The following is a 21705-nucleotide window of genomic DNA, read 5'->3' on the forward strand; positions in this document are numbered from 1 at the left end:
TTCATCAAGGAGATACGGACGAGGCTATTCCCGATGTTTTTCCCGAAGAGCATTTGTACTATATGGACGAACCACCTAGACCGATAAGCTGGGAATCTGTCTTAGTTTTAACCGGTCCAGGAGAATCTGATCGAGGAAAGCGCGTACGTAACGCAGAACCATGGTACGCAGACCTGGCAAATTACTTGGTCACGGGAGAGGTGCCAAGTTCAGAGGAAGCCTCCCGGGCCCAGAAGATGAAGCTTAAAAGCGAAGCCAAATATTACTTCTGGGATGATCCTTATCTTTGGAAGATGTGCGCAGATCAGATAATTCGACGCTGCATTCCTGAATGGGAACAAAGAGATGTACTCCATCATTGTCACTCCTTGGCGTGTGGAGGGCATTTCGGACCAAGGAGAACCGCAAGGAAAGTTTTAGACAGTGGATTCTACTGGCCTACATTGAACAAGGATGCCTTTGAATACTGTCAATGCTGCGAAAGATGTCAACAGACAGGGGGAATCTCGAGGCGAGATGAGATGCCCCAAGTGCCCATAGTGATGTGCGACCGCCCAGAGGTTTTCAGCGTAGACTACTTCTTCAACAAGGGCTTGTTGCAAACTCAAGGCAACAAGACTTACTTCTATTCGCTGGGAGATAAAGCGAAGGCGGAGCCGGAGGAAGCTGAGGAGGCCATGCCAAGTGAAGAGGTGGAAGAGCTTAGGAAGGAGGTGCAGGACATGAAAAAGGAAATGCAACTGATGAAAAAGGAGATGATGAAGGAACTCGGGGGAATACGGAAGGAACTCAATGGGAGTCGGGAAGAAGTAAAAGTTCTGAGCAGCAACGTAGCAGATTTGGCCACGAAATGTGCCAAACAAAGTGAAAGAGTGGCGGAAGCTGTGGAGATATCTACGCGGATGTTGAAATGGCTGCATCAGACGCTTCCCTTGACCCAGTCGAAGTCGACTCCTGGGTCAAGTGGCGAGGCACAGAAGATCATCCACAGCAGTCCCTCGATCAAGCCATTCCAGCAGTTGACCACCCCGACTATTCCCGAGAAAGTTCCAAATCCACCGAGGACGAAAATGCTAATGAGGAAACCAGGACTCGATCAAGCTGCAGAAGGAAAGGAAGAGCTGGAGCAACCAGCGAAGAAGAAAGTGAAAACAAACCGCCCCAGTGTTCCACCACCGTCTGGCTCTCGCGGGAGCCAGCCCCAGAAATGAGCAATTTCCCCAGACCAAGTAAATTTTAGTTTTTGTGTTTCTTTTTCTGTGTTTTATTTCCATGCGTTGCTGTGTTTTATGCTATCTTCTCCCACTTAGCCCAATGCTTGGTCTAAGTGTGAGAAGTTCTATGTTTTCTGTTGGTTTATTCTTCTCCCACTTAGCCCGTTGCTCGGTCTAAGTGTGAGAAGTGAAATTGTTGTTTAATTCTGCATTGAATTCTCTGTTTTCCCCCCTTCACGACGATGGCTTGAGGACAAGCTTGAGTGAAGTGGGAGGGGGAGAGGAATCAATGCAGTGTTATTATGCTTTGAGGAGTCGTAGGTCTAGGGGTGTGTCGCATGAACTAGTGGATATAATACGGCAGATTCCCTTAGGGAGAGCAATTGAAAATAGGAGGTATTCCAACTTAGAAGCCTGATTCTTTAGTAAGCCGAACCAATCTGAATGAAGCAAGAACGATAGTAAATGCCTTTACTTGCCTAGTTGTGAAGCCCTACTCTAGAGGTGAGTTATAAGCCTGTGATAACACTTAGAGCTAACATATGTCAAAAGTCTGCCACTGAATGCTGAAGGAAAAGAGAAGAAAAAAAAAAAAAATATAAATAAAAAAGGGGGAAAGGAGAAAATATATAATCATAAAATCTGGAGGTATAAGCTGGACGAAGTCCAGAGGAGGAAATAAAAAGAGAGAAAAAAATCAAGGAGGTATAAGCTGGACGAAGTCCAGGAAATCAAGGAGGTATAAGCTGGACGAAGTCCAGAAAGAAAGAAAAAAAAAAAAAAAAAAGAAAAAAAAGGGGGATAGTGACGGAGGATAGAAGGAGGAAATTCTCATAACCCGAGGCTTCAGTGGTTTGGCAATAACTTAAGAGAGAATCGGTCCTAACATCCCTGGTAAGGAATGAGCGATCGAGTGAATCTAACAATTGGGGAAGTAACAGGCTATCTTGACGAGCTGACAGGTTGGCTAGGTAGAGGGGAGAAAAAGGCCTATTTGGAGGAGTGCAGCCTGTTGGATTGATCTTAATCTTGTGGGGACGGTTGCCTAAAAGTTGAAACCAGTTCATGCATATGTGTTTATATGTTTTCATCCTATGTGATTATGTACTCTTTGTTTTAGTGTCTAGCTTTGCCTCAGTTGTGTCTAGGTGTAGGAGTTTTGTCTAGAGTCTGTAGAGTCGGTCAAGGGGATAACCATGCTTGAAATTCGCCTTATTCTTCTTTTCTTCTTGTCTTTATACTTGAGGACAAGTATGGTTTAAGTGTGAGCAGTTTGATAAGGCTAATTTCATGCATTGGTTATGTAGTGAAAAACATCACATTTCTGCTGGATCTAACAAGTTTTGTTAAGCCAGGTGTGTGTGTAGCGCTAGATCCAGGAGATGCTGGAGGAGGATATCTAGCGAGGAGCAGGAACGGAATCACGAGGAAAAGCTAGAGGAAGGAAGCCAAAAGCTGAGGGCAATCAAGTCAATCAATACCTCGCTGGGCCCCACCTCGAAGCTTATAAATAAAGGAGTGCGCAACAAGAATGGCAGATCGGTTACACTCCACACACAGTCACGCTCTTAGCACACACACTAGGGATATGGGAAATTTGGGGTGGTTTTCGTTTTCGTGAATTACGTATCAGTGCACCACCGTCCCTTGAGGGCGAAGAAACAATTGTTCTCTTAATTTCTGTTTACTACTCTGTTCCGTCTCGAACTTCACTTTTGGAAGTCGAGCTTGCTGTTTTTGTTGCTGGATTAGTTTAACCGTTCTGTTTACGTTTGATTTGCCTTGATGAAGTTGGATTTCGTGTTGATTATTATGACGCTTGCTATTTTGGTTTGTTTATTTGAGATGTTCTCTTGAATTTGTTGCTGAATATTTTAGGAGATTCGAGAATCGTGGTATTGAAGTTGTGTTCGGTTGGATTTTTGTTCGGATGCTTGGATCCGGAGTGGATTTAGCATCCGAAGTGTGGATCTGAACAGGGGAGGTGAAATTTGTGCATGAGATTATGGGGATTTTGTTCTGCTTGGTTTGCTTCGTCTAGTAGTGTGATTTCCGTCGTTGTTTCGTTTACCGTTAAAATTATGTTTCCAATCTACATCTGAGTTTGTTTTTCTCGATCTCTGCATTTATTTGTGTTCGTTGAAGAAGATGAAGTCATTTTCAGTTGATGCTTTAGTTAGTTAGGCTGCAGATTCGATTCTGTCCGTACTTACCTTTTTCAGAGTTTGGTCCCCACTTGTTTTAATCTCCTTGGTCTAGAGATGTTCGTAGAAGTCCCAGATCTAGTAGTTGATTTGATTTAGTTCTTATACATAATTCATTTTTTTGCCTAGATCTAGCAGTTAGCATAGCATACTTTATTTCCAAATTCACTTAGTTAAATTCCTCAACCCAAAATATGCGTGGCAGCAGCCAACCCAAAAATAGTTTCCAATTCTCTACGCATGTATTTTACGAGTCCATCTCTGTGGGATCGATCCCTACTTCCCTGTGCTAGTTTAGTATCTGTGGTTGAGGGTTTTGAAGGTTTGCTTGCGTACCAACGACCAGACTTCCAGTCTTGTGAGTCTCTAGACCTTGTGATCTAGTTGATTTACTGGATCTAGGAAGTGTGTAATTAGAAATTGATAGGATACAGCAAGCAGAAAATCAACTCTTCAATCATCGTAGGGTGTTTTGCAAATAGATGAAATTGGACCCGAATATATTTCCATTCAACATGATTGCATATGCTTTGGTAGGAAATAATGGTATATGACCCAAGAATTGATTGCAACTAAAATCCATATTGATGATGGAGGTGGATTAGAGATTCAGAACTATACCACTTATTTGATTATTAGAGAGACATAAGAACTGTAACATAGAAAACAGAAAAACTAAAAAAATTTGACTCAATCTAATCTAATAAATTAATAATATTCGTCAAAGAAAATAACCTAAAAATAAGAGAGATATGGTCATATTCTAATGCTTATAACACCCTAATCCAAAATCAAGATCAAATCTTCACCCCTAGATTTTGAAATGAGTGGATGAGATTAAATCTTACGAATCTCAATAAATAGTAGACAAAATATCAACAAAAGGGTAATATCGTCATTATGTTATCATATGATAATTTTCATGAATATTTTTTATATCAACATAGTGTATTACAAATATCAATAATATGACATAAGAATATCAACACTAGTACAAGAAAATATCAACACATATTTATTGAGATTTTTACATGGTTTTATTGAGATTTTTTGATGTATTTGTTGATAAAAATCTGGTTATCAACATTTACGAAAACTAAAATAAAAAATATCAAATTTCATCATCCGAACGTCGTCGGAACATATGCAATTGACATCTCGTTGGAATCCTTATAAAATTATCTTTAATTTAATATATTTTTTGCGAAAAAATAATTTAAATCGAGAGAGTTACGTCAATTTAAAGTTTTAATATGATTTTAATGAGAGAGAATTGAAATTAATAACCTCTAATTTTATTTATTAATTTTTTTAATTAAAAATATAATCCATATGACATTATTTCAATCACTAGATCTTCTAATCTAAGACTAAGATTTAGTCTTAGTTTGGGATTGCTAATTAGTTAGCAATTGATCACTCACCAAGAGAGATATATGCTACTCCCTCCATCCCACAAAAGATGTCACACTTTCCTTTTTAGTTTGTCCCACAAAAGATGTCACATTTCCTCATTTGGAAAAAGTTCTCTCTCACATGAATATAAAAATTATATTTTATTTCTCCATTTAACACACAAAACAAAACCTTTTAAAATCTCGTGTCATCCCACAAATGTGACATCTTTTGTGGGATGGAGGGAGTATTAATTAATGATATGTAAAATCCTTGTATTTGCTTGGGCGTGAAGTCTTCCCTCGTCACCTAGCTCGTCGGGCTGCACGGCTGGTGCTTCGGTCTGCAAGGATTCTTGCATTGGCATCGGTTGTAGCTCCGGGGCCCTATTAAAAACATTGTGCAATTGGCATATGACCTTAAACGCGTTGAAAATTTGATATGATCAATCAACCATCTAACTTGTCTAATGTAGGTGGGTGGCTGGTAAAGCGGGGAAATTTGACAAAGTGGGTCCCGCGCACAAAAATCCATTACATGATGCCCGCACGTGCGCGCTTTAATTATTCTTCTTTCTCGGAATTTGCTATTCCTACTTTCCTAACTATTTTAATTTTTAATTCTATTTGTGGCTGCCCCATTTGTTGTTATAATTACCGATCTACCCCTCCCCTATTAATATCACATTATAAAATAATCGAGTTAATTCATGGCTATAAATTCATGTTATCGATCTAAGTCTATACCTGGATATAGAATTATAGACACTGTTTTGACTTGTTTTCAAATTTCATATTTCATGTTAATGTCTTCCTTACATTCTTATTCACTAATTTTTCTATAGTTAAACCTAACGCTAGGGAAAAATACCGAAAAAATGATATATCGCTCGTATCGTATTAAAAAATATCAAAAAATTATCGAATTTTCGATATATCGTAATTTTTGATACGATATGATATCGTATCGTAAGTTTTCAATATGATAACGATATAAATTTTCTTATATCGCGATATATCGTTTTATATCGAATATACGATATACTCCCTCCGCCCCAATAAATATGAAATATTTGGTTTCCGGCACAGGATTTTATGCAAGTGTTGTTTTGTGAGTTAATGAAGAGAGATTAAAGTAAGATTCAGGGAAAAGTAGAGAGAGTGATGTTTCCATTTTAGGAATTGTTTCATTTTTAGTGGGACAACCCAAAAAGGAAAACGTTGCATTTCTAATGGGACAGAGGGAGTATATCGATATTTTCGATATATCGTTTTATATCGAATACATGATATATATTGTATATATCGAAACATATTGAAATTCAATATATATTGAAGTTTAAAATTATAAATATATATAAATCCATTTAAATTTTGTGTTATTTTTCAATTTGAAATTATATTTTTCGATATACAGATATTCGATACGATAACGATATTTCAATATATCGTTCTTAACGATATATCGAATTTCGGTACGATATATCAAAATATTGATACGATAATGATATTGATATTATCCATATCGAAAGTTTGATATATCAAAATTCGATATATCGAAACTTTCGATACGATAACGATATGAAATTCTTTCATATCGATATTTTCGATACGATACACAATACAACATTTTCGATACGATATATCGTATCGACCCACCCCTAGTTAAACCACTAACCACACAGTCAAACAAATTTAACACGTTTAAACGATTAATATTGCAAACTGATAAGGCTAATTTCATGCATCGGTTATATGGTGAAAAGCGTTACATTTTGCTGGGTCTAACACATTTCCTAAGCCAGGTGTGTGATAGAATTGCTAGATCGAGAGAATGCTGAAGGAAACAATCTAGCGAAGGAATGAAGTGAAATGAGCAAGCTTTAAAGGAAAAGAAGGCGTGACGGAGGGAGTCAGTAGCTGAGGGCAACAAAGTCTATCTATACCTCGCTGGGCCCTACTCCAACGCCTATAAATAGAAGAGCATGCAACACACAATAGAGGAGGCTATCACTTTTTTTGCTCACTCTTAGCTCATACACACACAACACACACTTGGGAATGAGAGATCTGGGGTAGTTGGGTCACGAAGGGGTTCATTTCTTCAGAAGTTTCAGTTGCAACACCGTCCGCGTGTGGGCGAAGATACAATCTCTTTAAATTTCAGTTGTTTTTGCACTTTTGCGGTCGAACTTCACTTTTAGGAGTCGACTCGGCTGTTGATGTTACTTGTTATCCTTTCGCTTCTGTTGGTTTGCGTTTATTTGTGATATTTCAAGTTGATTTACATTGATCTTGCTACTGAGAGTTTATTTTAACAAGTTTAATGTAGATCTCTATTTTTATTTTGATGCTGTGGTACCAGATCTGGGAATTTGGTGATAGATCTGTGGTCTGTTGATTTATTGAAGGTTGTCGTTAAAATCTGAAGTTATAAAATGTTTCTGTTGGTTAGAGTTTGTGTTGGACGCTTGGATCCGGAGTGGATTTAGCGTCTGAGGTTGGATCCAAAGTGAGAAAGGGGAGTTGTTGGATGGATTTGAGTTTTCCGCTTGTTTCCTGTTTTACTTCGTCTAGCATCTCTAGATCTGTTTAGTTCTTGTTGTTATGCATCAAATTGGTTTAGATTTAGTTTGCTCTGCTCTGATTTCGTTCATGTTGTTTTTCTTATGAGTTTTTACGCAATTTGGTTGAAGAAGATGATGTCGCTGTTAGTTAGAACCAGAGTTAGTTATTCTGCCAGCTTTTCGCCCGTACTCTGCTTTTTTTTCAGTCATGGTCCCCACAGTCAGTTTGTTTCCCAGGTCTAGGTAATTAGAGTAGTTTCTTAGATCTAGTGATTGTGCGGTTAATTTTCCTTGCATAGTTTTCTTGTTGCTTCGCCTAGTCTAGTTGTTAGCGTAGCCGTTTTAAAAATTCCCAAGTCAAGTTTATTTTTTCCTCAACCCAAGAAAAATGCGTGGCAGCAGCCTACACCAAAAATAAACCCAAATCCTTGAACACGATTATTACGCATCCATCTCTGTGGGATCGATCCCTACTTCCCTATACTAGGTTTAGTAAAGTGGTTGAGGGTTTTTGAAAGAGTGCTCTGTGTGTCCGACGACCAGGATTTCCTACGACCAACGAGTTCCTAGACCGCGTGGTCTAGTGGATTTGCTGGACCAAAGGAACCTGTTTATTTCCTTCTGTGCGCACCGAGAGCTAAAACCAGACTTTCACAAACCCATTTCCTTGGTTGGCTTTATATGATTCACAGGTTAAATGAAGGTATGTGCATTTTGGTTATTTTCCTTTATTCATCAGTAGCAAAACCATAACCCCAATCAAAAACAATTCATTAATTAGTACTCCCTCCGTTTTTTTATAATTGAGTCATTTTTTCATTTCGGAAAATTTCTTCATAGTTGAGTCATTTCCATATATGGCTCATCTAGTAGATCCTGATCCGGAAATAGGGTCGCTCACCGCACATCTCGACGGTGAATCCGCTCATGCTATAGTCTCGAACCCACGACGGAGGGCGATCGATATCAAGACGAATGTACTTGGAGTTTTACCCACTTTCTCTGGACGGAGGAACGAATGCCCCTATGAATTTTTGAACGAGTTCAGTAAACTATGCAGCATTCAGAAGCGACCCAACGAGGCAACAGAGGAGGACTACCGTCTTCGAGCAATCCCGTTTGCTCTCAAAGGGGAGGCGAACACTTGGCTGCTAAGGCTCTCACCAGACTCGATCAACACGTGGAAGGACTTTAAATTAGAGTTTTTGGATTACTTTTTTCCGTCCAACAAGACGAATGTCTTGAAGAAGGAGATTCAGGAGTGCAAGCAGGAATACGATGAGTCTCTGAGTTCTTATTGGTCCCGTTTCAAGGGGCTGCTGGATGCTTGTCCGAACCACAGGATGATAGAAGCGGAGACTTATTATCTGTTCTACGAAGGTGCAAACCCTGAATCAAAGGACTTGATAAACTCCTCGAGCGGGGGAAATTTTACCAAGAATAAAGCACGTGAAGCTCGGGAAACTTCGGGAAGGCTGATTGAGGCGAAGAAGGCCTATAATAACCCGCGAAGCATATTGAGGAGATGATCAGCCAATGCAGTAATGGAACAAGAAGACAAGAAGGTGGAAGATAGGATCGTTAAACTGGAAAAAGCCTTGCTAAATGCAATTGAGAAATACAATCCGCATGCTCCAGTGGAAATTGAGAAACCCCCTGGTCAAGAGGAAAGGCAACTTCAACCGTACTACAGTCAGCCCTGCGAAGGGGAGTGCCAAGCTCAGGAAAATTCGATGGGAAGTTGGAATCCCGACGGAAGTTGGAACCATGGAAGACAGAGGGATGCTCCATGGAGGACTCACCCAAACTTCAGGTGGACTGACCATGAGCAAGGCTAATCAACCCCACTTCAGCTCACGAATTATGCACATCCTCCGGAGAGGCAGTCCAACTGGTCAGGAAAAGGTCAAGAGGGGCAATTGCAGCTGGGGTACAGGAATCAGGACCATACTAATTGGGGAAATAGGAATCAGAACAATCCAGGGAGCTCCTATGTGCCACCTCATCAGAGAAATAACCAAGGGAACTACCAGAATTCCCAACCGAATCATCAAGGGAATCAAGGGTCTGGTAGCCAGTACAACAACCATCAGGGAAATCAAGGGTCTAATAACCAATATAACAATCATCAAGGTAACTATCGTCAGAATCAAGGTCAAGGACCGAATTCTGGTCAATTCAACCCCAGACCACAGAGGAGTTTGGATGACATGGTCCACGATCTAGTGAATTCACAGCAATTCATGCAGAGTAACCTACACTCCAACAATGACGTGGTGCACAAGTTACAAGATGCTCAGTCTGAACATAAAGCCGCCATGGATATGATGGCAAAGCAACTGTCCCAGATTGCAGTCTCCTTGAATGAGATGCGAGGAAATGAAGGGAAACTTCCTGCCACCGTCAAACCGCCAGACCGAGCAAACATTAGTCAAATCACCTTGAGATCTGGGCGGGGTTATGAAGGGCCGATGTTGAAAATTGATGAGGAAGTACCCATGCAGGCTAGTGAAGGAAAACAGAGTCAGCTGCATCAAGAGGAAAGCGCTAGACCCAGGGAAATCCTTATTCAGGAAGACCTCCAGAAGGGAGATTTAGGGGGATCCCTACCTTGACCAAGGGACCCGTTCTTCCTAGACCCCGAACCTGAAGAAGTGAGTAAGGAAGAAAACAGTGGAGTTGATGGAACCCAGGTTGGGACTTCCACCAATGCAGTAAAGCGACCAAAGCCATTTCCATACCGCAGGGAAGCGAAGAAGAAAAAGGATGATACAGAGGATCTCATGGAGATTTTTAGCAAGTTGGAAATCAACCTGCCATTCTTGCAAGCTTTAAAAATGCCTGCTTTCAGCAAGTTCATTAAGGAGTTCATTGCAGAGAAGACCAAGCCAGATGGGAAAATTGTGATCGGGGAGAATGTGTCTGCTGTGATACAAAAGAGAAGGATGCCCTCCTCTGATGTTGAGTCTTTGCAGGATCCGAATTTGGAGCTCCTATCCTCTCTGCCCCAGAACTTTGATATGAGTTCTCTGGAAAAACTCCCTACAGAACAGGAGGTCAAAAAGGTTGTTTTTGAGATAAATGTTGATAGTGCTTCGGGGCCGGATGGATACTCTTCCCTTTTTTTCCAATCATGTTGGGATATAGTTGGCTCGGATGTTACTGAAGCGGTTATTGATTTCTTCCGTGGAACTGAGATGCCAAGAGGCCTGGCAGCTACCATGATCGTTCTGATACCCAAAAAGAAAAACCCCACCATGTGGTCGGAGTTTAGGCCAATAAGTCTATGCAATGTTACAAACAAGATCATCTCAAAACTTTTGGCAACAAAGATGGCACCGCTGCTCCCTGATCTCACGGTGCCAAATCAGAGTGGCTTTATTAAAGGTCGACTGCTTAGTGATAATGTGTTGCTTGCGCAAGAATTGTTCCACGAATTGTGGAAATGCAACCCTTCACCAAATATGGCACTTAAGTTAGATATGGCCAAGGCGTATGACCGTGTTCAGTGGCCTTTCTTGCTTAAAGTGTTGAGGAAGATGGGCTTTTCAGAGATGTGGTTGGGGTTGATTGAGAGGTCCATAAACCCGTGTTGGTTTTCTATTCTAATAAACGGATCTCCAGCTGGGTTTTTCAAGTCTTCGAGGGGTTTACGGCAAGGAGACCCTCTTTCTCCATCTCTTTTTATCCTAGCGGCTGATTACCTTTCCAGAACTTTGGACCGCCCCATCCTGGGGAACAAGAAAATGAGATATTGCACAGCTAGACACACAATGGGGATTTCTCATTTGGCCTAGCGGATGATATTATCATCTTCACACAAGCTAGACGAGCCTCTCTCCGGAAGCTTAAGGGATGTCTCAGACACTACATGGAAGTCTCAGGGCAGAAAATTAATGAGGGGAAGAGTTGTTTCTTCATTGACAAGAAGCATGAGGGATGGGCTGCGGGCATCACTTCAGTAGGAGGATTTCAGCAAGGTATTTTACCTTGTACCTACCTCGGGGTTCCTATTTTCAGAGGTCGGAAGAAAACAAATCTTTTCTTGTTTATTCGCGAGAAAATCTCCCAGAAGATTATGTGTTGGAGCCATAGACACCTTTCTTTTGGGGGTCGGCTCACTTTGGTTAAAAGCATCCTTGAAGCTATCCCGGTACATATCTTCCAAGTCCTTGAGCCAACAAAGGGTGCCCTTAGAATGCTGGAGCAAGTTCTGGCCAGGTATTTCTGGGGGTCGTGTAACACAACAAATAAAACTCATTGGATTAAATGGAAGGATGTATGTAGGCCTACTTCGGAAGGAGGTCTTGGGTTACGATGCATGGCGGATATTGTTGAAGCCTACAGTTACAAGTTGTGGTGGAGATTCCGGGAACAAAACTCTTTATGGGCTCAGTTTATGTACAAGAAATACTGGTCAATATCTTCTTCCTTAAACATCTATAGATCCAGCAGGTTTAGTCCCATATGGAGAAGGATGTTTAAAGCTGGAATCAAATGCCAGAGCCTTATTAAATGGATGTTGGGAGAAGGGAAAATTAGTTTTTGGGATGATATATGGGTTAAGGATCAACCAATTAGTGCTTTTTGCTCGAGAGCAGGGACTCCTCCTTTCGTAAGAGTAAAGGATTTCTGGGCAAGCTCTGGCTGGAAGAAAGAGGACATCTCGGTTTTCCTGGATGAATGGGGTGTGCCGAGGGAGGTGAGTGAGGAGATCATGGATATTCCTTTCAATGTGGAGGCCAGGGATTTAGGCCGATGGGCCTTGACACCTCATGGTAATTTCTCAGTGTCCTCGGCCTGGGAGTTGGTCAGAAATAGGGGAGAAGAAAGGGAAGTGTTTGAGTTCATTTGGGATAGAGGCATAGGCCCAACAATATCGGTCTTTCTTTGGAGACTCTTAGCCAACCGAATCCTGGTCGATGAGAAAATCCAATGGAGGGGCGTCTCTATTGCATCTAGGTGCCGCTGCTGTGTGAATCCAGACATTGAAACAAGGTTACATCTCTTTGTAAACAGTGAGGCAGCTTTTAGGATATGGGAACATTTTGCAAGATGGTTCCCTTATGCTCCGGAGTTTGCCAGGAGAGGGAATAATTTGGAAGGTCGATTGAGGTGGTGGCAAAGGCACACGGGGAACAAGAATAAACATCACCTTTGTATTTTGATCCCTTGCCTGATCTGCTGGTTTATTTGGACTGAAAGAAACGGATATGTTCATCAGGAAAATGTCTTCAAGGTAGAAAATGTTTGTAAAAGGGTTGTTGCATATTTGAGAAACTTGGTGTTAGCAGGGTTCCTGGGGCCAGATCAGTGGTTGGCTGTGACCCGAAAGTGGACTTTATGGAAGCACAGTCCAGGAAGAGTAAGGTGCGAAAGGTGGACAAGGTGGTGTAGAGGCCACCTGAATGGCCATGGCTAAAGGTCAATACTGATGGGTCGTTTGAAGGATGCACGGGTAGGGCAGGGGGTGGAGGAGTGGTGCGCGATCACCTTGGAGACATCGTGGAGGCATTCTGCACCCCGGTGGCTGCATCCTCAGGTTTTGAGGCTGAACTGAAATCTCTTTTAGAGGGTGTGAAAATGGCTAAACGTCACGGCCTGATGCTGTGGCTGGAGACGGATGCTGAGATGGTGCGGTCTTTACTAGAAAAGAGGCAGTTGGGCCCTGCTGATTCAAGACACACTATGGCAAAAATCGGCAGGGAGCTAAAAGAGCTTCAATGGAGAGTTTCATGTATTAGGAGGGAAGGTAACAAAGTAGCGGATTTCCTTGCAAAAATGGGAAGAGATAGCCAGGAGTTGGAGAGATTTGAAGGAGGTGTTGTTCCAAGTCGGGCGAAAGCTCTTGCTAGGCTTGATCAACTCGGCATGCCGAGCTTTAGATTTTGATTTCCTTTTCGTTTTAATGTACGTCTCTTGTATGAACCATCCACTTTTGGGAATGGTTATTTTGTAAAACCTTGGTTGACATGATATAGATGGGATGAGGGACCTACTCAACCCTCCACCAAAAAAAAAAAAAAAAAAAAAAAAAGAGAAGGATGCCCTCAAAATGCACCGACCCAGGTATGTTCACATTACCCATATCTCTAGGGGATATCAAGGTCGAGCATGCTATGTGTGATCTAGGGGCGTCAATAAATGTTTTACCGCTTTCGATCTATAAGAAATTGACTGGAGTGAGGATGGTTGCTACCAAGGTAGTGATCCAGTTAACAGATAGAACTTGCATCTGCCCTTAATGAGTGTTGGAAAATGTTATAGTCAAAGTGCATGATTTTCTATATCCTGCTGATTTTTATGTGATCAAGATGAATGATAATGAGTCTGCTGAGTCCAGTGGGGTACTTTTAGGGAGACCATTTTTGCGTACCGCTAAGACCATTATCGATGTCTTTGATGGAACAATTTGCTTGGATTATAACGGGGAGAAGTATACTTTTAGCATAGATGAGGGGATGAAAAGGCCTTTAGATGTTGAGAATCTCTATGTTATTGATGTTATTAACCCCTTGGTCCAAGAGTATCTTGAGACGGAATTGATACAGGAACAAATCGACAACTCGGAGTTGAGTCATTCGATTGACAGAGAAGTTGTAGGATGGTGTGCAGCAATGAGCACAGCGGAATTGACAGATGAGGAACTCACGGAGGCCATTATGGAATTCTGCAGAAGTCCTGAGTCAGCCAAATCTAAAGGATCGGCTCACGTGGCTAGTCTGAAAAAATCTCCTGGGTCTGGGAAGGAGGCATTACCAGAAATTGTGGACAAAAATCCCTTGCCCCAGGAGACGAATGGAACAAAAAAGGAGCTGAAGACACTTCCACCAGGCCTCAAGTACGCTTACTTGGAGGAGGATGAGACATTTCCGGTAATAGTCAACAGCAACCTGACCAAGGAGCAAGAGAAGGAGTTATTGGAAGTCATCAAAAGAAACAAGAAAGCAATAGGATGGACTCTCTCAGATTTTGTAGGAATAAGTCCTGATCTTTGTATGCACCACATTCGTTTAGAAGAAGGTGCGAAGGCTCATCGAGATGCACAACGGAAACTTTTCCGGAATCCGAACATGCGAGAGGTAGTCCTAAAGGAGGTGTTAAAATTGCTTGCCCTAGGGATCATCTACTCCATTCCAGATAGCGAGTGGGTCAGTCCTGTCCATATGGTACCAAAAAAATCTGGAATACAGGTTGTTAAGAATGAAAAAAATGAGCTGGTACCCACCAGACTAGTGACAGGATGGAGGATGTGCATCGACTACAGGAAGTTGAACGAAGCCACAAAGAAGGATCATTTTCTCCTACCTTTTATTGATCAGATGCTGGAAAGACTGGCTGGCAAACAGTACTTTTGTTTCCTTGACGGATACAGCGGTTATTTCCAAATCTACGTTAATCCAGAGGACCAAGGGAAAACCACATTCACGTGCCCCTTTGGTACCTATGCATACCGAAGAATGTCGTTTGGATTGTGTAATGCACCGGGAACTTTCCAACGGTGTATGATGAGCATTTTCTCGGATCTGTTGGAAGTGTGCATTGAGATATTCATGGACGATTTCACCGTATATGGGAACTCATTTGATACTTGTTTAGCCAGCCTTGATCTAGTGTTACAGAGATGCCAAGAGAAGCATTTAGTGTTGAATTTTGATAAATGCCATTTCATGGTGACTGAAGGCATTGTCCTGGGTCACGTGGTTTCTGAGAGAGGTATTCAAGTAGACAAAGCAAAGGTGGATGTGATATCAAAATTACCATACCCTACGAACCAAAAAGAGGTGAGAGGCTTCCTAGGTCATGCAGGGTTCTATAAGAGGTTTATCAAGGATTTCGCAAAAATCGCGCAACCACTCACTCGGTTGTTACATAATGATGTGGAATTCGTCTTTGACCAAGGATGCGAAAGGGCATTCCAGTTGCTTTAGGACAGGTTAGTATCAGCACCAATTAACAGGGCACCAGACTGGAACCATCCTTTCGAGATAATGTGTGATGCGAGTGATTTTGCTGTGGGAGCTGTCCTAGGACATAAAATTGATGGGAAAAGCTATGTGATTTTCTATGCTTCCAAGACGCTGAATCAGGCTCAGAAAAATTATGACACCACAGAGAAGGAAATGTTGGCTGTCGCATACTCGTTTGAAAAATTTCGACCCTACCTCATTGGGTCGAGGGTTATAGTCTTCAAGGATCACGCGGCGATTAAGTACTTGCTGGCTAAGAATGAGTCTAAGCCGAGATTAATCCGTTGGGTGTTACTCTTGCAGGAGTTTGACTGGGAAGTAAGAGACAAAAGAGGAACGGAGAATAGAGTAGCCGATCACTTGAGCAGAATACATCAGGGGGAAACAGAAGAGGCCATACCCGATGCCTTCCCCGAGGAGCATTTGTACCTTTTGGAGAAATTTCCTAGACCACTTAACTGGGAAGCAGTTTTGGCTCTAACTGGTCTAGGGGAATCGGATAAGGGGAAGCGCACACTGAACGCAGAACCGTGGTTTGCTGATTTAGCCAACTACTTGGTCACGGGAGAGATGCCAAGTTCAGACGAAGTTTTCCAGGCCCAGAGGATAAAGATTAGAAGTAACGCTAAATATTACTTTTGGGACGACCCTTACCTGTGGAAAATGTGCTCAGATCAAGTGATTAGACGCTGCATTCCCGAATGGGAACAAAGAGATGTGTTAATTCATTGCCACACCTTAGCATGTGGAGGTCACTTTGGACCGAGGAAGACAGCGAGGAAAGTTTTGGACAGTGGTTTTTATTGGCCGACGCTAAATAGGGATGCCTTTGAGTTATGCCAATGTTGCGAGAGGTGCCAGCAGACGGGGGGAATTTCAAGAAGGGACGAGATGCCTCAGGTCCCGGTGATCGTGTGCGAAATTTTTGATGTGTGGGGAATGGACTTTATGGGACCGTTTCCATCATCTTGTGGGAGCACATATATATTGGTTGCAGTAGACTATGTGCCTAAGTGGATAGAAGCTAAGGCCACCACAACATGCGAATCGAAGGAGGTGGCAAAATTTTTGAAGGCCAATATTTTCAACAGATAAAGAGTTCCTCGGGCCATCGCCTCGGATCAAGGAACTCATTTCTGTAATCGCACCATCGAGGCTTTGATGAAGAAATATGGTGTTCACCATAGAGTGTCGACTCCGTACCATCCCTAGTCTAATGGCCAGGCAGAGATTTCTAATCGCGAGATCAAGGCGATATTGGAGAAAACAGTTAATCCGTCAAGGAAAGACTGGAGCAAGAGGCTCGAAGACGCATTATGGGCTTACAGAACTGCTTTTAAAACGCCTATTGGAATGTCGCCTTACAGGCTTGTGTTTGGAAAGATGTGTCACTTACCTGTTGGTATTGAGCACAAGGCGTACTGGGCAGTGAAAGAACTGAACATGAAGCCGATAGCTTGCGAAGAAGAGAGGAAATTACAATTGCAAGAATTGGAGGAACTTCGGCTGGAGTCATTTGAGTCTGCCATGTGGTACAAAGAAAGGACGAAGTTATGGCATGATAAGAATCTTCGGGTCAAGGAACTTCATGTGGGACAGAAGGTGCTCCTTTTCCAGTCCCGGATCAAGCTAATGCCAGGAAAATTGAAGTCTAAATGGATCGGCCCATATACCATCGTCGGCATCCGCGCAAACGGAGCAGTGAAGATCCAGGGAAGTGCTCCTAACTCTGTTCCTTTCCTTGTCAATGGTCATAGAGTGAAAGTCTATAGGGATAATTCCGAGTTGTGTGTGGTGGACGAAGTTCCACTACATTCATACCCTACTATCGCCTAGACGGACGAGGGGATATTCTCGATGAATTCCTGGGTCGAGTAGTAGGTTAACAATTTTGAAAATACAAACTGACCCAGGGAATTTCGGGAATACTCTAAAGAAGTGTGTAAATAGTTTAATAACTTTTCAAACATAAGAAAAATCCAAAAATATTTTCGAAGCACCAGACTCCGAAGGGAACCAATACTTTATACTTTAACCTTGACCTGGGAGTCTGGAACCTTCAATTTTTATTATGTAGGGTCATGGTCTAGGGAGTCATCTGGAGGAGAATCTAAAGGAAGAAATCAGAAGAAACCTGAAGGAAGAGGTCAAGGAGGGACGGAGAAAATTTGAATTTCAAATCTGCCGATAATTATGGAAGTTGTACGGTTGCTTACATCATCCCTGCAACTGCACCATCCTTTCATCAGAAAAGCAACCGTCGTCTCTCTCTCTCTCCCCAATAATCCCAAATTGACGAATATCTGCATTTACTCTTTCTTATCTCTACTTTTGTTCTCTCTCTCTAGAAAATAAACCCTAACCCAAATTCGACCAAATTTTCTTTCAATTTCAGATCTGCAGTGATGGATTCAACTCAACTCAACTCACAGGAAGTTCACAAAGCACGGTGTACGACCCAACCCTGTTGGCGGAATTGATGCAGAAATTGGGGAGCGTCGAGAAAGCAAAAGAGGTATATGCCCTGTTCGCCGCTAGCCTGATGACGTCCGCGCCGGTCGTACCACCACTGACGACTCTGGCAGACTCGGCTGCACAACCGGCGAATCTTCGTGAGGAAAGGCCACAAGATTCTACATCTCAACGCACAGAAACCGCTTCACAGGAGGCGGAGAAAGAGGAGGCGGTGGACGAACGGCCGGGGGGTGACAGACCGACGAACGACGAAACCATGGTGGAGACAGGAAGGCAAGAAGACGAGAACCCTAATTTTGAGGGTAGGGAAGTTTGTGAGGGGGAAACCCCTGTTTTTGATGAAGGTTGTGTGGGGGAAACCCCTGTTTTAAATGAAGTTGTGGAGGGGAAACCCCTATTGTGGGCAGTACAACTGAGGGGGAAACCCCTATTGTGAAGGATGTTGCTGAGGGGGAAACCCCTTTGGAAACTGGGGATGAGACCCCAATTGATTTCAGGGGTGCGACCCCTGAGTTCGTGGAAGAGGGGGCGACCCCAAGTGGTGTCTGGGGGGAGAACCCCATTTATATTAAGGGGGCGACCCCGATAGTGGAACGTGAAGGGGAAACCCCGGAAAAGCTGTTAGAAGAAGCAGATCTACTTGCGACTGGAGTACCGGAGCCCGAGGGAGGGCTGAAATTGATTGTGGACCTGGTGGGTGACCAGGTTGAGGATGAACCTAAAATAGATGAGAGGGCAGAAAGGAGGCGCACCAGGAGGAGTCTCCTTGATGAAGTCAATGACTTAGTTCCTGATGCTGCAGAGGCAGAGGAACGCCGCCTGGCCAAGGAAAGGGCGAGGAAAGGAAAGGCGGCGGCGACCTCATCAACCCGGTCAAGGAAAGCTCCCTCCGTCAAGGAGGTCGAGGAGACCCTTTCCCCTATAACCGAGGATCCCTCTGTCGAGGAACAAGACGAACCCATCCCTGAGCCCGTTTATGAATCTGAAGAAGCTGGAGAAGAGCCTATTCCAGGACGACCGGAAGTCTGGCTGACTAAAGAGTTGTTAGAGGAGATGAGGCAGTTTGACGACCAGAAGAGGACCGCAGTGTACAAGGAAAGATGTAGCGCTGGGAAGATGGCCAAATCTGGGAAGCAGTACAGCTCAAGGGAGCTTAAAATGATTACATGTGACAAGGAATTCCGCGCTTGTATCTATTCGATAGGGTTTGAGTGGTTATTACAGCACAGCCAGGAGAGGGTGCCCGTGGATCTAGCAAGGGAGTTTTTCTCCACCTTTCGTTTGAAGAACACCACTGATCTCGATGCGGATTCAATAACGTTTAGGCTTTTTAATGAAGAATATGAGATGAACATTCGGGAATGGTCTCTGCGGATGGGGTTGTTTACCCAAGCTGAGGATGAGGAGGGGGCATGGAATGAAAGGATGGTTGGAGTGCCGAAGAACACGCCCGGTTTCAAGGTGCAAACGGCATGGGAATTGATCACGCACCCCAAGGCGGGAACGTTTAAGTCCATCTACTCCAAAGCCTCCCACATTGAAGACCGAATTCTCCACTTTGCTTAGACGTTTGTCAGTTACAACTTGATGGGTACCGCTAATTCAGCTCTTACAACTACCGACCTCTACTTCACATGGTGCATGGCGAAAGGCGTAAAGGTGCACCTAGGCTATTGGCTGGCTCAGGCATGCCACCAAATGGCGAGCAACCCTGCGCGTCATATGTATACCTGTCACCTCCTTGGCGCCTACCTCCAACGAAACATAGAAATGAAGATTGCCAAGGCCGCTCCGTTGGTAGTCATGTGCGAACCCCCGGAGGTGTTCAGTGTTGATTATTTTTTCAATAAGGGGTTGCTGCAGACTCATGGCGCCAAGACCCTCTTCTACTCGTTAGGAGACAAGGTCAAAGCAGAGCCTGAGGAAGCCGAGGAAGCCATGCCAAGTGAAGAGGTTGAAGAGCTACATAAGGAAGTCTAGGATGTGAAGAAACAGATGCAGTTAATGAGGAGGGATATGATAAAGGAACTTGGTGGGATCAGAAAGGAATTGAACGGGAATCGGGAGGAAGTGAAGACCCTGAGGGGCAACATTGCAGATTTGGCGGTGAAGTGCGCCAAACAAAATGAGCGAATGACGGATGCGGTGGAGCTTTCGATGAAAATGTTGAAGTGGCTGCAGCAGACGCTCCCCTTGACACAGTCGAAGGTAACTCCTGGGTCCAGCAGTGAAGTCAAGCAGCCCATTCAGAGCAGTCCCTCCGTCAGGCAACCGTAGCAATCGCTCAAGCAGTTGATCTCCCCACCCGTTCCCAAACAAGTTCCAGGCCCATCTAAATCAAAGTCTATAGTGAGGAAGCCAGTACCCGAACAATCAGCACAGGAGGAGGAAGAGCTGGAGCAGCCAGCAAAGAAGAAAGTACGGATGACCCAACCCGGAATCCCACCCAGTCTGGCTCTCGAGGGAGCCAGCCCCAGAAGTGAATCACCACCCCATGACCAAGTAACTTTTAATTTTCATTCTTTTAGTTTTTTTTTATTATCTCTGTTACCTATGTGTGTTTTATAATTGTCTGTGTCTTCTCCCACTTAGCCCACTGCGTGGTCTAAGTGTGAGAAGTTTGTATTTTCTGTTTTATTGTGTTTTTCTCCCACTTAGCCCAATGCTTGGTCTAAGTGTGAGAAGTTTCTGTTTTTATAACCTGTTTTATTGTTTTGCATTGATCTCTCTGTTTTCCCCCTTCACGACGATGGCTTAGGGACAAGCCTGAGTGAAGTGGGAGGGGGAGAGGAGTCAATGCATTATTTTGTCTGCATGTTAAGAGTCTGTAGGTCTAAATTTTGTCGCATGAGCCAGTGAATATAATACGGCATGATCCCTTTAGTGAAAGTAATTGAAAATAGGAGGCATTTCAACTTAGAAGCTTTTCCCTGTAATAAGCCTAGTTAATCTGAGTGAAGCGAGAACGATGGAGGATGCCTCTACTTACTTAGTTGTGAAGCCCTACTATAATAGTGAGTAATAAGCCTTAAATAACTTCGAGCTAACACATGTTTAAGGGCCACCACTGAATGCTTAGGAAGAAGAGTTGTGAAGGAGAAAAATGGAAATTGGGTTATGAAGGTATAAGCTGGACGAAGTCCAGGGTAAGGTGTTATCCAGAAGAGATGAGAAATGGAGGAATAAGCTGGACGAAGTCCAGAGAGAAAAGAAAGAAAAAGAAAAAAATATATATATAAAAGGAGGAGAAAATATAAAAAATATATATAAAAGGAGGAATAAGCTGGACGAAGTCCAGAGGGAAGTTGTCTAAAGGGCAGGAATGATAATAGCCTGACCCAGGAAAAGGAGGAACTCTCATAACCCGACGCTTCAGTGGTGCACCATTAACTTAAGAGAGAATCGACCCTAACATCCCTGGTGAGGAATGAGTGATCGAGTGAATCCAACAATTGAGTAAGTAAAAGGCCATCTTGACAAGCTGACAGATTGGCTAGGTAAAGGAAGGGAAAGGGCCTATTTGGAGGATGCAACCTGTTGGATTGACCTTAATCTTGTGGGGATGGTTGCCTAAAAGTTGAAGCTAGCTCATGCATATGTGTTATGTGTTTGTATGTTTTTTGTTAAACTTTTTAAGTTTTTATTCGTGTCTAGGTCTAGGAGTCTGTCTAGAGTCCAAGGAGTCAGTCAGGAGATAACCTTGCTTGAAATTCGCCTTATTCTTTTTCTTTTCTTTCTTGTCTTTATACTTGAGGACAAGTATGGTTTAAGTGTGAGCAGTTTGATAAGGCTAATTTCATGCATCAGTTATATGGTGAAAAGCTTTACATTTTGCTGGGTCTAACACGTTTCCTAAGCCAGGTGTGTGATAGAATTGCTAG

General features: G+C 43.0%; 1 protein-coding gene across 1 annotated transcript; it reads left to right on the forward strand.

Annotated features, from left to right (window-relative positions):
• Positions 1-11700: 11700 nt before the first annotated feature.
• Positions 11701-13271, forward strand: LOC148934191 (uncharacterized). Its single transcript, XM_089062231.1, has 2 exons — positions 11701-12484; positions 12829-13271. Exons 1-2 carry the CDS (start codon positions 11701-11703, stop codon positions 13269-13271), a joined length of 1227 nt encoding a protein of 408 aa, XP_088918357.1.
• The last annotated feature ends 8434 nt before the right edge of the window (positions 13272-21705 follow it).

This window comes from Salvia hispanica, chromosome 1, assembly GCF_029641045.1.
Source record: "Salvia hispanica isolate PSC_SH4W2 chromosome 1, Shi_PSC_v1, whole genome shotgun sequence".
Taxonomy (NCBI): Eukaryota; Viridiplantae; Streptophyta; class Magnoliopsida; order Lamiales; family Lamiaceae; genus Salvia; species Salvia hispanica.